Source organism: Ursus arctos, unplaced genomic scaffold (genome assembly GCF_023065955.2).
Source record: "Ursus arctos isolate Adak ecotype North America unplaced genomic scaffold, UrsArc2.0 scaffold_19, whole genome shotgun sequence".
NCBI classification, from domain to species: domain Eukaryota; kingdom Metazoa; phylum Chordata; class Mammalia; order Carnivora; family Ursidae; genus Ursus; species Ursus arctos.
This window is the reverse complement of record NW_026622863.1, coordinates 11,214,486-11,229,550: the sequence shown is the minus strand read 5'-3', so window position 1 is coordinate 11,229,550 and position 15,065 is coordinate 11,214,486. Positions and strand designations below refer to the sequence as shown.

The 15,065-nt window shown below is 45.3% G+C and overlaps 1 protein-coding gene and 1 long non-coding RNA gene across 5 annotated transcripts in view; both read right to left on the bottom strand.

The window, feature by feature from the left end:
- Positions 1-2,087, bottom strand: part of RBL2 (RB transcriptional corepressor like 2) — a 56,505-nt gene extending 54,418 nt beyond the window's left edge. For 2 of the 4 annotated variants that reach the window (XM_057314082.1, XM_026494757.4), the window contains exon 1: positions 1,729-2,087. In XM_057314082.1, coding sequence (XP_057170065.1) covers positions 1,729-1,968 — 240 coding nt within the window. In that variant the 5' untranslated portion in view covers positions 1,969-2,087. The other 2 variants (XM_057314084.1, XM_057314085.1) reach the window with 2 other exon arrangements.
- Positions 2,088-3,715: 1,628 nt separating this feature from the next.
- On the bottom strand, positions 3,716-14,801 carry LOC130544121 (uncharacterized). Its single transcript, XR_008960122.1, has 3 exons — positions 14,368-14,801; positions 8,294-8,409; positions 3,716-4,428 (listed from the first exon to the last, which is right to left on the bottom strand). It is a non-coding gene; the product is annotated as an uncharacterized LOC130544121 (long non-coding RNA).
- Positions 14,802-15,065: the final 264 nt, after the last annotated feature.

Below are 15,065 nucleotides of genomic sequence, written 5' to 3'. Positions count from 1 at the left end.
TTCGCTGCTCTGTCCCCACCATCTACAACAGTATCTGGCAAAGAAGAGGTAATAAGGAAATATTTGATAAATGAATATTCATTCATTCATTGGGTAAACTGAGCTAAGAGTCTGAAATCCAAGTCTTTAAAAAATTGAGTAATCAAACGTGTCTTCAAAAATAATTTACTAATCATCTATTGTTTGTCACCTGCTCATATAACACTGCACTTCATACAACTTAACCTCTATGAGCTGAAATACCTCAGCTGTATGGTGATAATACTTGTTCTATCCAATTTAAAAGATTATCGTGAGGATAAAATGAGAGCTTATTTGGAAACACCTATGGCCATCACCAAAGAACCACTGGAAACCAATGACCACAGAACCACTGAGGAGTAAATAGGAATATGGCCTAATTCAGCCACACCACCTACGTTTACGAAGGAGCTCTCTGTGAACTCTCAAGCACCGTCCATGACCACCTTATGTGCCAGAAACCACATGTTACCTTATTAAACCTTCAGAACAACTCTGTGAGGTTGGTACAAATACCTCAAACTTACATATCACAAAATTGAGTTTTGGAGTGGTTAACTAAATTGTCCAAAGTCACCTAGGTCTGTCAAGTTCTAAAACCACTATATTACTAGCCTTTCCCCCACCCTGTAGATATAACTACAGGGAGAAGGAACTGAAATAAGATTCTATTAATGCAAGAATAAATAGAAAGTAACTTTAGTGAGTCACATACAAGCAAAAACACCCTATTATTATAATTAAGCAATACCTTGATTAGGCCTTCCCACTCTGAGTCTATCTGCCCCGCTCTTTCCACAAACTGTAAAACAACTTAAGAAAATCATATGGCCCCCTGTTTAATGCCACACACAAGCAAACAGCGGATAAACAATCCAGACTTCCGTGTCACTTCCCATTGGTTCATAAAGGGGAGGTGCCTACAGAGTTGAGCCTCACTGGCTAGAATGGCCATTTTTCTCATCTGCAAGCCCCGTCCGAAGAAAGGGACATAACATGCCTAAATCAGAGCAGATACAGAGTCCTGTGCAACGTCTGGGGTGACCAAAAGGTCCTCAAGGTCGTCGCAGTCCGGACTTCCTAGGGACAAATGGGGGGCGTGTATCTATATGCAGGTAGGCAGAAAGCCCGTTTCATTTGCCCTAAGGAAGAGTCGCCTTAGTTTACACACAAACACAGCCCGAAACTTAACGACGCGTTTACTCTACGGATGCAATGCCGAGACAAAGGCAATTTGGTACAGCCGGAAAAGAACTGAAGGAGCAGCCTAGCAACCGAGGCGCTAAAATCGAGCTAATCCCCGTGGGAGCACAGCCAAGTTCCCTCCCCTTCTCCTTACGGTCTCCACAACTGCACCTGTTCATTCTGCCAACAAGGTGGTTGTATTTTTGCAATCGTGACCCCAGCACGACCTCAGCCTCGCGCTGCCACTTTAGGGCAAGAGGTGTTCCCCACTCGGAACCCGAAAAGGAACAGCTGCGAGAGGGCTCACTTGCAGGGCCGCTAAGAGCTTTCCGAAAGCCAGGTCTCCAGGACTAAGGCGAGCAGGGTTGATTCCCACCGCTCCGCAGGCTGGGGAGCGGAGACCCGGGGCCTGCCCGCGGGTCCCTGCAGGGCGCCCGACCCGGGGAGGGGAGGGGCCCCATTCCCGCGGCGGGGCGCGACGACTAGGCCCTGAAAGCCCCTCCTCTCCTCCCCCGGGCGCACCTCCAGCGTGTAGCTCTCGCTCATGTTGCGGTAGCTGTCCCAGGCCTCCGCCCGCGCCGCCTCGTCCATGTTTAGGCGGCTGCACAGCTCGTCGAACCGCTGCTGGGTCTGAGGGGCCGGCGACCGGGCCGTCTGCGCGGCGTCCTCCGCCTCCCCGTCGTCTTCCTCCTCCTCGTCCGAGGCTGCCGCCGCCGGAGGAGGAGGCGGAGGCGGCGGCGACTGGTCGCCTCCCGACGGCATAGCGCACCCCTGGGCGGCCGGTCCTCAGGTGAACTGAGGGCCGGAGCCCGCAGCCATTCAAACCGCGAAGCGCCCGCCCGTCGGCCGTCCGCACAGCGACTGCGCCGCCACCAAGGAAGCTAGACCTTAAGTAGGCACCCGTAGTTCTGAGCGTGGCCTGCTGGGAAATGTAGTCCGAGCCGGAGGCCCACGGGGTCCAAAAATCATGTTAAAAAAAAAATCAACCCATGTAGTGTTCCTTGGGCTAAAATAAAAGCGGCTTTGCTATGTTTTAATTACGCCCCCGTGGTGGGACCATTCAGCAGGGCTGTACTGAAGAGAAAACACCCAAGAAACATTGGCTCGTGATGGTTTAGTATCCAAGGTGTCTCCAAAATTTATACTCATTATCTAGGTGTCCTTATCTCTAAAATCAAAATAATAGCAAACAAGGCCTAGCTGCGTAAGTTCGAATTTCAACATTGCTTCTAATTTCTCATTCTTTCCTGTTTTAATTTTATGTGAGCCTTTCAAATAATCATTGGATTTTTTTTAAAGCAATAATTCTTTTATTTCCCAAAGGGCAAATTTTACCTTCACTCTAAGTGATATGTTTGTACTATCCTCAGTTGGCTTAACTTTATTCCTTTATTTTTTTAAAAGATTTTATTTATTTATTCGACAGAGACAGAGACAGCCAGCGAGAGAGGAACACAAGCAGGGGGAGTGGGAGAGGAAGAAGCAGGCTCACAGCAGAGGAGCCTGATGTGGGGCTTAATCCCATAACGCGGGGATCACGCCCTGAGCCGAAGGCAGACGCTTAACCGCTGTGCCACCCAGGCGCCCCTATTCCTTTATTTTTACTTTGCTTTCTCTTTCAGACTTGAATCACTTTAATAACAATCCTCTGATTTATAAGTGGGTATAGTAGAAGACATTTTTGTGTTTGAGGAACCAGTAATGCATTGCTAATTGCCATGGGGTCACTTCCTTCTCTCTTCAGGGACCCTTTGAACCCAGCCACCTACTGTGAGGAAACCCAGGTTACTTGGAGCAGCATATTATCAATGGTAGACAAAGTTGGGCATTAATTAAAGGGGTGAAAACAGATTTTGTTCAGACACTACTGGCAATAAGGGAAAGAGCTGAGCTCCATTCCAATCTACAGAGGTGATAGGATGACTTAAAGGGAGAATGAAGGATGAGGGATGGGAGAGAGGGGCACTCAACAGAAACATTACAAAGGGTTGGTGAGTCTCAATGTGATTAGGCCAGCTGCAGCTACTAACAGGCAATTTATTGAAGTTAGGGTTCTAACTTCCTACAGAGACTAGGAGACAGAGGCCCTATATGGCTTTCAGATTACTGAGAAACACACTTCAAATTGCAGGAGATACCTACACATCTCAAAGGGACAGAGGAAGGAGTCACCATTAGAAGCACTCTTGGGTAAATGCTATAAGAAAGGGAGGTCTCTGGGGCACCTGGTTGGCTCAGTCGGTGAAGCGTCTGTCTTCAGCTCATGCCATGATCCCAGGGTCCTGGGATTGAGCCCTGCATCAGGCTCCCTGCTCAGCGGAAAGCCTGCTTCTTCCTCTCCCTTTGCCTGCCACTCCCCCTGCTTGTGCTGTCCCTATCAAATAAACAAATACAATGAAGACAGACAGACAGACAGACAGAAAGAAAGAAAGAAAAAAAGAAAGAAAGAAAGGTAGGTCTGGGATCTATCATCAGGTGTTGGCTAGAACAAATGGTAAATTCTGGCAGCCTTGAGTTTTCTCAGACAGGCATTTTATTTTATTTTTAAAGATTTTATTTATTTATTTGATAGAGAGAGACAGCCAGCGAGAGAGGAAACACAAGCAGGGGGAGTAAGAGAGGAAGAAGCAAGCTCCTAGTGGAGAAGCCTGATGTGGGGCTCGATCCCAGAATGCTGGGATCACGCCCTAAGCTGAAGGCAGACGCTTAACGACTGCACCACCCAGGCGCCCCTCTCAGGCAGGCGTTTTAATGCAGGGTGGCAGTCATCCTAGAGCACAGCCTTGTGCTGCTGGAAACTGTGCTATGGTTTGGTCATCTCTTACTACAGAAGTTTGGAGGAGAGTTCACAGTTCTCACCGTGTGCATAGGACCGGAGGCCCCAACCCACAGCCCCAGCTGTATTGAATGAGCCAGTTTGGAAGCAGATACTCCAGCCTTCGGTCAAGCTGTCCCACCTAATGTTGTATGGAGCAGAGGTGAACCTTGCCGCTGATCCCGGCCCAACTGCAGATTTGTGAGCAAAAGAAACGATGACTATGCTTTCAAGTCACAAAGTTTTAGGGTGGCTTGTTAGGCAGCAATAACCAATCACTGGGGCACCTGGGTGGCTTAGTCAGTCACACATCTGACCCTTGATTTCGGCTCAGATCTTCATCTCGGCTCAGATCTTCATCTCAGGGTCATGAGCTTCAGCCCCACGTTGGGCTCCACACTGTGAATCTACATAAAAAAAAAAAAAAGAAAAAAGAAAAAAAACCAAACACCTATGGAGTATAAGACATGTTTTCTATCAACTGTTTTTATAGGACCCTCAATTTTGCGTGTGTAAAACCCTTACCCTGTTGTGATATGATAGCCCATTAGAATGTCAAAGCCCATAAAAGGCTGTCTTCTAGAAATAAACTTTACTTTTACATTGTATATACAACCTTAAAATACATGCCTTAACTGCGAATCTTCACATAAACTTTCGTAAGACAAAACATGGTGGTCTTGAAACTTTTTGGTCATGTCCCCCTAAAAGAATTGTCTTCTAGCATGTTTTAAAGCTGACATCTAAAATTTTTCATTCAAAGTTTGGTCAGGTGTAATATCCTACACACAACTACAAACCTTTTAAAACAAAACTGTTACTAACCTATTTCCAATGGACTCATAACAATTTGATACTATCATCCATTTTAAAAATCCACGAACAAAACTTTGCTTTAACAATTAGAAATTTTACATCCTTCCTTTCTCTCCTCGACCTCACAGTCCCATCCTACTCCAACAAAATTTTATCCTGATAAGTTTTGCGTTTGAAAGTTCTTTATGGATTCCTTTCCTACTTCTTTCAGCAAAAACGTACATGCAAATGAATTTTTTCAAGTATCCTTCTTATTCTTTTACGTCAGATTTGTTGAGGTGCAATATGCATGTGGTAAAATTTACTCTAGTAAGTGTGCAGTTCTATGAATTTTGACAAATACATATAGATATGGTCACCACAATCACACTATAGAACATTTCCATCACCTGAAAAGTTTCCTCGTGTCCCTTCTTCATAAACCCCTCATTACCTATCCTCTGGCAACCTCGGACCAATTTTTTGTCCTCATAGTTTTTCCTCTTTTCCAAAATGTCACATAAATGTCATCATAGGACATGTAGCCTTTGAGTCTGGCTTCTTTCAACTTAGCATAATGCCTTTCAGATTCGCCCACGTGCCTGTAGTTTGTTCCTTTTTAATGATAAGTAATCTTCTATGGTATGAACGTCCCAGCTTTCAGTTATCCATTCAACAGTTGAAGACTCTTGGTTTTTTCCAGTTTAGGGCGATTGTGAGAAAAGCCACCGTCACGTTTACGTAAATGTTTTCGCGTAACATAAGTTTTTCATTACTCTTGGGTCAACACCTAGGAGTGTGCTATGGCCTGAATGTTTGTGTGCTCCCCAAATGCATATGTTGAATTCCTAACCCCCAATGTGATTGTATTTGCAGATAGGGCTTTGAGTAGGTGCTTAAGGCTAAACGAGGTCATAAATGTGTGGCCTCATAAGAAAGTCACGTGTACAGACTGAGGAAAGGCCGCATGAGCCCATGGGGAGAAGTCACCCTTGCAGGCAAAGACAGAGTGGTATTACTGGGTTATATGATTAATGTTAAACTTTATAAGAAACTGTCAATTTTCTTCTAAAGTGGCTCTATCATTTTACATTCCCACCCACAGTGAAATTTACATTTGGGGACTAAGTGGTACAAGCTTCCGGTTATAAAATAAGTCATGGGATGTAATGTACCACATAGGGAATAGAGGCAATAATATTCTAATAACTTTGTACAGTGACAGAGGGTAACTAGACTTATCGTGAGGATCATTTCATAATGTATAAAAATATCGAATCACAGCAATATAGACCTGAAACTGATGGAATGTCATTATTCTTAAATTTAAAAAAACATAAGCTTAAATTTATCTCCTATGATCATGAAGCTGTAAGTGTTGTATTCCTTTCAGATTGAGTGATCAGATGGCTTTTATGGCTACTGTGGCTTCAACTTGTGTTCGCAATTTGTTTCTGTGTCTCCCACAATTATTCAAAGAAAAAGGTGTTGGTACCAGCAAAAACCAGTTGAGGGCGCTATCGACTCAGGTAAGGCTGAGACCAATGCCTATTTCACCTGGTATGTGAGGAGTCTCTTCTTGAGACCTGAGTTAACTAGCATTTTATCTGTGATTAACTCTAGTTAGGCGTCTGTGTCCCTTAAGGACTGATACTATAAGCCCCTCAAACCAGCTTTCCCTAATGAGAATGAGAATCTGCCTGCTAAAAATTCAATTCACCGTATGAATTACAAAAACTAACTAGATTGAGGGGCACCTGGGTGGCTCAGTCAGTTAAGCGGCTAACTCGATTTCAGTTTAGGTCATGATCTTGGGGTCCTGGGATTGAGCCCCACATCAGGTTCTGTGCTAAGTGGGGAGCCTGCTTGAGGATTTTCTCTCTCTCCCTCTCCCTTTGCCCTCCCCAAGCTCCTGCTCTCTCTCTTCTCTCTCTCAAATAAATAAATAAATAAATAAATAAATCTTTAAAAAAAACCAAACAACTAGCTAGATTGAATACACACGGGGAAGCCTTGACAGTCTTGAATGGATACAACCTGTCCTGTTAGTCCTCTATAAACAATTATAAACAATTGCTGTTATAAACCATCATTGCCTCATGATGCCTGTGAGGTCTGTTGGAGTGGGTATTAGGATATACCTTCAACTGCTTTGTACTATTGAGTTTTAAGACACTCTGTCTAATTTGTGAGTAACATTTTTTTCACTCATTTATGACATTCCAACAGTAATTTAGTTGCAAAATTTAAAAAAATAAGCGCTTTGTCTATTTTTATCTTCCTTCTTGAATTCAGGCTATACGATGTTTCTTTCACTGAAGTACCAGATGACCTGTTGATAACCCATTTTCTCCTTTCTTTTATTGGGGGGAGGAGTGCTTGCAAACAAGGTAATGGAAGGGGCTGGGAGTATGCATCAAGTTAACGACCTATAGGGCCTGAGGGAGGGCCTTACTTTGAGTGGAGAACACAGACATTAATGACTGAACTTAAGAAATCAATCTTGACCACAAAAGACCCCCAAAAGCAAAAGCAACCTTCAGAAAGAAGAACAAAGTTGGAGGCATCACCCTTCCTGATTTCAAACTATACTACAAAGCTATAGTAATCAAAACAGTATGGTATTGGCATAAAAAACAGACATATGGCTCACTGGAACAAAATAAAAAGCCCAGGAATAAACCCACACATATATTGTTGGTTAATTTACAGTGAAGGAGTCAAGCATATACAATAAGAGAAGGACAGTCTCTTCAATAAGATGTTGGGAAATCTGGACAGCTACACGCAAAAGAAGGAAATTGGATCACTGTTTCACACCATATACAAAAATCAACTCAAAGTATATGAAGACTTGGGCATAGGACTTGAAAACTTGAAACTCCTAGAAGAAAACAAAGGCAGTAAGCTCCTCACCATCGGTCTTGGCAATGAGTTTCTGGATTTGTTGCTAAAAGCAAAGGCAACAAAAGCAAAACTAAGTAAGTGGGACTACCTCACACTAAAAGGCTTCTGTACAGCAAAAAAAGCAAAAGAAAAACAAACAAACAAAAAAACCCACATTATCAACAAAATGAAAAGGAAAACTACAGAATGGGAGAAAATATTTGCAAATCATATATCTGATAAGGGATTAATATCCAAAATATATAAAGAGCTCATACAATTCAATAGAAACAAACAATTCCAATAATAAATGGAGGATCTGAATAGAATTTGTCCAAAGAGGACATACAAATGGCCAACAGGTATATGAAAAGGTGCCTGACATCATTAATCATCAGGGACATGCAAATCAAAGTTGCAAGATACCACTTCATGCCTGTTAGAATGGCTATTCTTAAAAAGATAAGAAATAACAAGCGTGAGGATGTGGAGAAAAGGAAACCCTTGCGCACTCTGGTGGGAATGTAAAATGGTGCAGCTGCTTTGTAAACAGTACGGAAGTTCCTTTAAAAAAATTGAAAATAGAATTACCAAGGGCTCCTGGGTGGCTCAGTTGGTTAGGCAGCCGGCTCTTGATCTCAGCTCAGGTCTTGATTTCAGGGTTGTGAGTTCAAGCCCTGCATTGGGCTCCATGCTGGGTGTGGCATCTACGTTAAAAAAAAAAAGAAGAATTACCAAATGATTCAACAATCTCCCTTCTGCGTATTTATCCAAAGGAATTGAAATCAGGATCTAGAAGAGGCACCTGCACCTCCATGTTCATTGCAGCACTAATCACAACAGCCAAGACATGGAAACAACTGAAGTGTGTATTGATGGATGAATGAATCAAGATAATGTATAGGTACATGTAAGATGGAATATTATTCAGCTATAAAAAGGACACCCTGCCATTTGCAACAATATGGATGGACCTTAAGGGCATTATCCTAAGTAAAATAAGTTAGAGAAAAACAAATACTGTATGATCTCATTTATAAGTGAAGTGTAAAAACAAACTCATGAATACAAAGAAAAATTGGTGGTTGCCAGAAGCAGGGGGTAGGGAGTGGGCAAAATGGGTGAAGGTGGTCAGAAGGTCCAAAGTTCCAGTTATCAAATAAATGAGTCCTGGGGATGTAATGTACAGTAGGGTGACTATCGTTAATGATACTGTGTTGCATGTTTGAAAGTTGTTAAGAGAGTAAATCTTAAAAGTTCACGTCACAAGAGAAAAAAGTATAACTGTGTGTGGTTATGGATGTTAACAAACTTACAGTGTTAATCATTTCATAATACATACATACAGCAGATCATAGCTAGAGGAAGGGAAGGAGGGCTGGTTTCAGGTGGAGAAAAAAGCGTACACAGAGACCTTGAATCAAGAAAGGGCATGGGTGGTTCAGGCCGTCGCAGGAATGTGAATGTGGTTTCAGTGTAAAAATCAAGAAGAAAAGGCATGAGGTGTGGATAGAGATGCAGTCAAAGACCTGGGAAAGATTTGGGACTCGATTCTAAAGGTAAAGCCACTTAAGGTTTTAGGTTAGGGAGGGCAGGGACAGGGGCGCCTGGGTGGCTCAGTTGTTAAGAGTCTGCCTTCGGCTCCGGGCGTGATCCCAGGGTCCTGGGATGGAGTCCAACATCAGGCTCCTCCGCTGGGAGCCTGCTTCTTCCTCTCCCACTTCCCCTGCTTGTGTTCCCTCTCTCGCTGGATGTCTCTCTCCCTGTCAAATACATAAAATAAAATCTTAAAAAAAAAAAAAAAAAGAGAGAGCAGTGACACACCTCTATCCCTAAAACCTAGAACAGTGTTGAGCCCTTATTAGGTGTTCAATAAATATTAATGAACTGAACACCTAGCTTGACTTCCAGCCCAGTGTTCCCAAGATAAAATTGATCATGCTGATTAGACTGATTGCCTCCGTCATCATTAAGAATGGGGCACTTCGGTGGCTCAGTCGGTTAAGTGTCTACCTTCAGCTCAGGTCATGATCTTGGGGTCCTGGGATCGAGCCCCACATCGGTCTCCCTGCTCAGCAGGGAGTCTGCTTCTCCCTCTCCCTCTGCCTGCCACTCCCTCTGCTTGTGCTCTTTCTCTCTCTCAAATAAAGAAATAAAATATTAAAAAAAGAAAAGGAATGTAAACCCTTGGGCACCTGGGTGTCTCAGTCAGTTGAGTGACCAACTCTTGGTTTGTGCTCAGGTCATGATCTCAGGGTCATGAGATCGAGCCATGTATCAGGCTCTGCATTCAGCATCTGGTCTGCTTGTCCCTCTCCCTCTGCTCCTCCCCCCACTCAGGCACTCTCTCTCTAAAATAAATAAATAAATCCTAGAAAAAGAAAAAAGAAAAAAAAGAATGAAAACTCTTCTAGTTCTTTCTCTCTCTGAGTGACTTTGGCCAGGATGAAATCTCCCTCTCCTTTACACGATCACCCGTCCTTTCGCTGTGCTCTCTGGAACCCTCAGCTTTCCTTATATCCCACAGGCTTCAACGCCAGGAGGACGGGCTGTGTCCTGTCTACTGCCCAGTGTGCCCACCAGACCCATCACTCCTCATGTCATCAAAGCTCATGCCCCTAAGCCCATCATTTCCATTTTTCCTATCAGAGAATGATTTCGACGTTCTTCCCGTGGATCAGGCCAAAAAACTTTGGAGTCATCCTTGATTCCTCTTTCTCTCGCCACCTGCATTCAGTTCACCTGAAATTTCTGTCAGCCTAACCAGCCCTCATCTCTTCCATTGCCAGTCCTCCGGCCCAAGCTTCCATCATCTCTTACCAGCATTATTGCAATTTTCCTCCCAACTGGTCTCTCTGCCTCCATCTTGCCTCCTACAGTAATTTCTTCTCAATATAGAAGCTGTGGTGGTAATTTTATGCATCAACCTGGCTGGGCCAGAGTGCCTAGATTTTTGATCAAACATTAGTCAAGAATTCTGTGGGGGTATTTATGGATGAGATTTACATTTAAATCAGTGTACTTTGAGTAAAGCAAATTGCCCTTCATAATGTGGGTGGGCCTCATCTAATCAGTTGAAGGCCTGAATAGAACAAAAAGACTGACCTCCCCCAAGCAAAAGAGAATTCTGCTAGAGACAGCCTTTGAACTTTAACCCATTGAAGAATCCATTGGCTCTTCCCTAGGTTCTCAGCCTGCTGGTGCACCTGCAAATTTTGGACTTTCCAATCTGCATAATCATGTGAACCAATTCCTTAAAATTGATCAATCTCTCTCCCCCCCCAATATCTCTGTCTCTCTTTCTCTTTTATTGGTTCTGTTTCTCTGGAGAACCCTAATAGAGCAGCTAAGATAGCTTTTTAGTTATTTACACATTTGTTTATTTATTTTAAAAGATTTTATCTACTTATTTGACACAGAGAGAGAGACAGTGAGAGAGGGAACACAAACAGGGGGAGAGGGAGAGGGAGAAGGAGGCTTCCTGCTGGGCAGGGAGCCCAATGCGGGGCTTGATCCCAGGACCCTGAGATCATGACCTGAGCCGAAGGCAGACGCCCAATGACTGAGCCACCCGGGCGGCCCTAGGATAATTTTTTTAAAAAGTGAGTCATATCCTGTCTCTCCTCTGTTCAGAATAATTCAGTGCTTCCCATCTGACTCAGAGTAAAAGCCAAAGTGGAGCAAACGGCCTTGTAAGGTCCTTCAGGATCTGCTTCATCTATCTGCCTCCTCAAGCTTACCTCCTGTACTCTTGCCCTCGCTACTTCGGCCACCGCAGCCTACGGAAGTAAAGATGCAACATGCATACATTTGTGATTGTGTCGGGCAGAGACGGTGTTTGTAAAGCCATGACATTGGGGTGTGATCACCAGGAGAGTGAGTGGGGAAGAGAAGAGGATGAAGGACAGACTCGAGTGTTCAGGACAGACTCTAGCGTTCAGAGGTCTGAGAGAAGAGCAGGAAGGAGGGAAAGGAAGGCACCGTGGTGTCCCTGAAACTAAGGGAAGAAAGAGCCTCAAGGGAAAGGGAGTGAGAACCTGTGTCTAGCGATACTGATGATACGAAAGACACAAATGGACGTTGGCTCGGTAGCAATGCGGTCTGCTCACCAAGAGCAGTTTTGGCGAACGGCGACCTATCACCAGACTGAGGCAGGTTTTTACAAGGGTTTGGGAGGAGAGAAGTCAGAATGTAGAGAATTCTTGAGTTGTGCTGCAAAAGGGAGATGAAAAATAGTACAGGGGTGGGGGAGGGGTTGTGAGGTCAGAAGAACTTTGTTTTGTTCATTCATGTGCTGTTGCATCAAGATAAAGGAAACCAGGGGCGCCTGGGGTGGGGGGTAGGGCTCAGGTCAGTTAAGCCCTTGACTCTTGGTTTTCAGCTCAGGTCATGATCTCAGGGTCATGAGATCGAGCCTCGCATCGGGCTCTGCACTCAGCGGGGTGTCTGCTAGAGATTCTCTCTCTCTCTGCACCCCCTTGCATGCACACCTGTGCTCTCTCTCTCAAATTAATTAAGTAATTAAATCTTAAAAAAAAAACAAAAGAAACGAGAGCAGGTCTGGTGTTGGTAGAAATGATTCAGAATTAGGACTCCCTGGTCCTCCCTACTTCCTGTCCTCTTTGAGTTGAGTAAGTGACTCTTCTCTCCAGGAAGAATCCACTGCCTGTGTCCTGGACACCCTCCCCTCCCACCTCGTCAGGACCCCCCGCTGCTGTTGACCCCTCACTCAACACTCTCCCGTAATAAAACCCCACACCCGCGCGTGTTCCAGACTCCCCGTGGGAACCCACCCTGGCCAGCCTCGCGAGGGGGCTGGCCACCAAGGAAGTCAGATGCCAGACTTCAGTCTCCCATTCTGGCCTCCCCTCAATGCTGATAGGACTTCTCCCTGCCCCTGCAAATTTCTCACCTCCACTCTGGGACTTCTGTTTCTAAGTCCCTCAAGTCTGTCCCCAGTAGCAGCTGACAACAGCCACTGTCTCCCCCAGAAAGCTCTTCCTACCTTTCCCGATGGCCTCTGGGAAACTCGCCCTCCCCCCTTCCCTCTTACCTGTCTGCTTTCTCCTCTGCTGTCCCCAGACCTCTTCTCTTTCCACTCCGCCTTCTCTTCCCAGGCAAGCTCACCCATTCCCTTGGCTTTGCTCTCCGTCTGGCCACCACTGCCAAGTGCATCTCCGGGGTACACCTGTCTTCTGAGTGCCAGAGTGCTGGCTCCGCACCTCTACCTGGCTCAAATACACAGAACCAGAATACACTCACGCTCTTCCTCCCCAGACCTGCTTCACCCCCAGCCTCATTCCATCTCCTTATGGAAGCTCCACCACTCACCCTCTTGCTCCAGCCAGAAACCTGAAGCCCTCCCTGAGTCCTTCATCCTTTGTCACCAAGCCCTGTTGATTTCACTGCCCAGATAAGCAAAACATATCTATTGGGTTCTGTTTTCTTAACAATGACAGGAGATGTGCTATTTTAGATAGGATGGTTGGAGAAGGCCAGCGGCGTTGGCACCGAGATCTGGCTGAAGTTAGCGAGGAAGCGATGCAGAGATCCTGAGGGAGAGCAGGGCAGGACAAGCACTAGTGACTACAAAGGGCTTGAGGGGGGAGGGCGGGTCAGGTGCTGGAGCAATGGCAGGGATGTCAGTGCGCTGGAGCAGGATGACAAGGGCAAGAGTGGTAGAAATGGATGTCAGAGGGGGATGTGGAGCTGGTCTCGTGCATGCCCACACGCCAACGTGAAGAGTCTGGCTGTCACTCTGATTACAGTGGGATGCTAGAGGAGGGTACTGAATGGAGCTGACATGGTCTGGCTTACAATCTTATTTTGTTTTATTTTATTTTATTTTATTTTATTTTATTTTATTTTATTTTATTTTAAAGATTGTATTTATTCATTTGGGAGAGACAGAGACAGAGAGAGCACAAGCAGGGGGAGAGGCAGAGGGAGAAGCAAGACTTCCCGCTGAGCTGGGAGCCTCATGTGGGGCTCAATCCCAGGGCCTTGGGATCATGACCTGACCCAAAGGCAGATGTCCAACCATCTGAACCACCCAGGTGCCCCTGGCTTACGATTTTTAAGACCTCACATTGGTTGCTATATGTAAAACAGGCTGAATTAGGTAGATCAGTTAGGAGGTTTTCCAATAGTTCTGATGAGAGATCACGGTGGCTGGAACCAGAATGGAGATAGTAGAGATAGTGAGGTGCTCAGATTCAGGACACACACACACACACACACACACAACACACACACCTTTTACTATGAAATGATTTATACACATAGCTGTGTATAAAACAGAGTACATATACACCACGAAGTTGAAAGAATAATAAATAACAAAACCCACACTCATGTGCCCACCACCCACGTTGAGAGCTATAAATGCCTCAGAAGGGCCCAACAGGCAATCTACAATAGTATTCCCCATTCTGTAAGATGCCACCACTCACTTAATTGCTATGTAATGACTCCCTCAGTTTTCTTTATAGTTTCATTGCTTCTCTATGTATCTCTAAACAATATGGCACTGTGTTTTGAAAAAGTTCTAGCAAGCCCAAGCATAGCAGTGTCAGGAAAGGGGAGTCCTGCCTCTCCTTCTTGGATGCGGGCTCCCAGGAGCAGGGAAACAGAACAGGGCCTCAGGGACTTGGTCTTGGCTTTACCTTCTGGAGGCTTGAAGGGCTCCTGCTGGGAAGTCAGTGGGCAAGGTCATTGAGCGAGTCCCGAGAAATTCGCTCCAGCTGGAGGGTCTGGTAGGGCAGTATGAGTCAGGGGCCAGATGTCCAGGAGTAGTCAGAGGAAGTGTGCAGTTGTAAGCTTGTCCGAGGCTCTTCCAGCTCCCAGGGATAGGGCCAGGCCACACCCTTCTGAAGGGTGAAATGGGTGCCCTCCGCTGACTGAGGTCAGCAGGCCATAGCCAGGGACTCACCATCCACAGGGAGAGAAGGAACTCATCAGCCCGTGGTGAAGACAAGCCGAGTGCAGAGTAGAATCTGGGTACCTTACCAGGACATCCCATCCCAGAATTAAGAGGGGAGTACCATGGCAGCAGGGGTCTTTGTGATGACACGGCAGTTTCTGGAGTCACACTGCTCCAGTCTGGACTGGTCGCTGTCTCCGTCCCACCTACACGCGATCCCCATATCTGGAGGTATTACTAATATGCTCAGGATTCTGAAATTATTTGAGGATATGTTCTGGTGTGGGTTTATTTTTATTCATTGTGCTGGACATTCAGAAGTAACTCATGCCCTCCAATCTTGGGAAATTTTCTTGAATTATTTAGTTCACAGATAGTCTTTCTTTTGTCCACTCTATTGTCCCTTCCTGGAACCCCTATTAATTGAATATTGGACCTTCT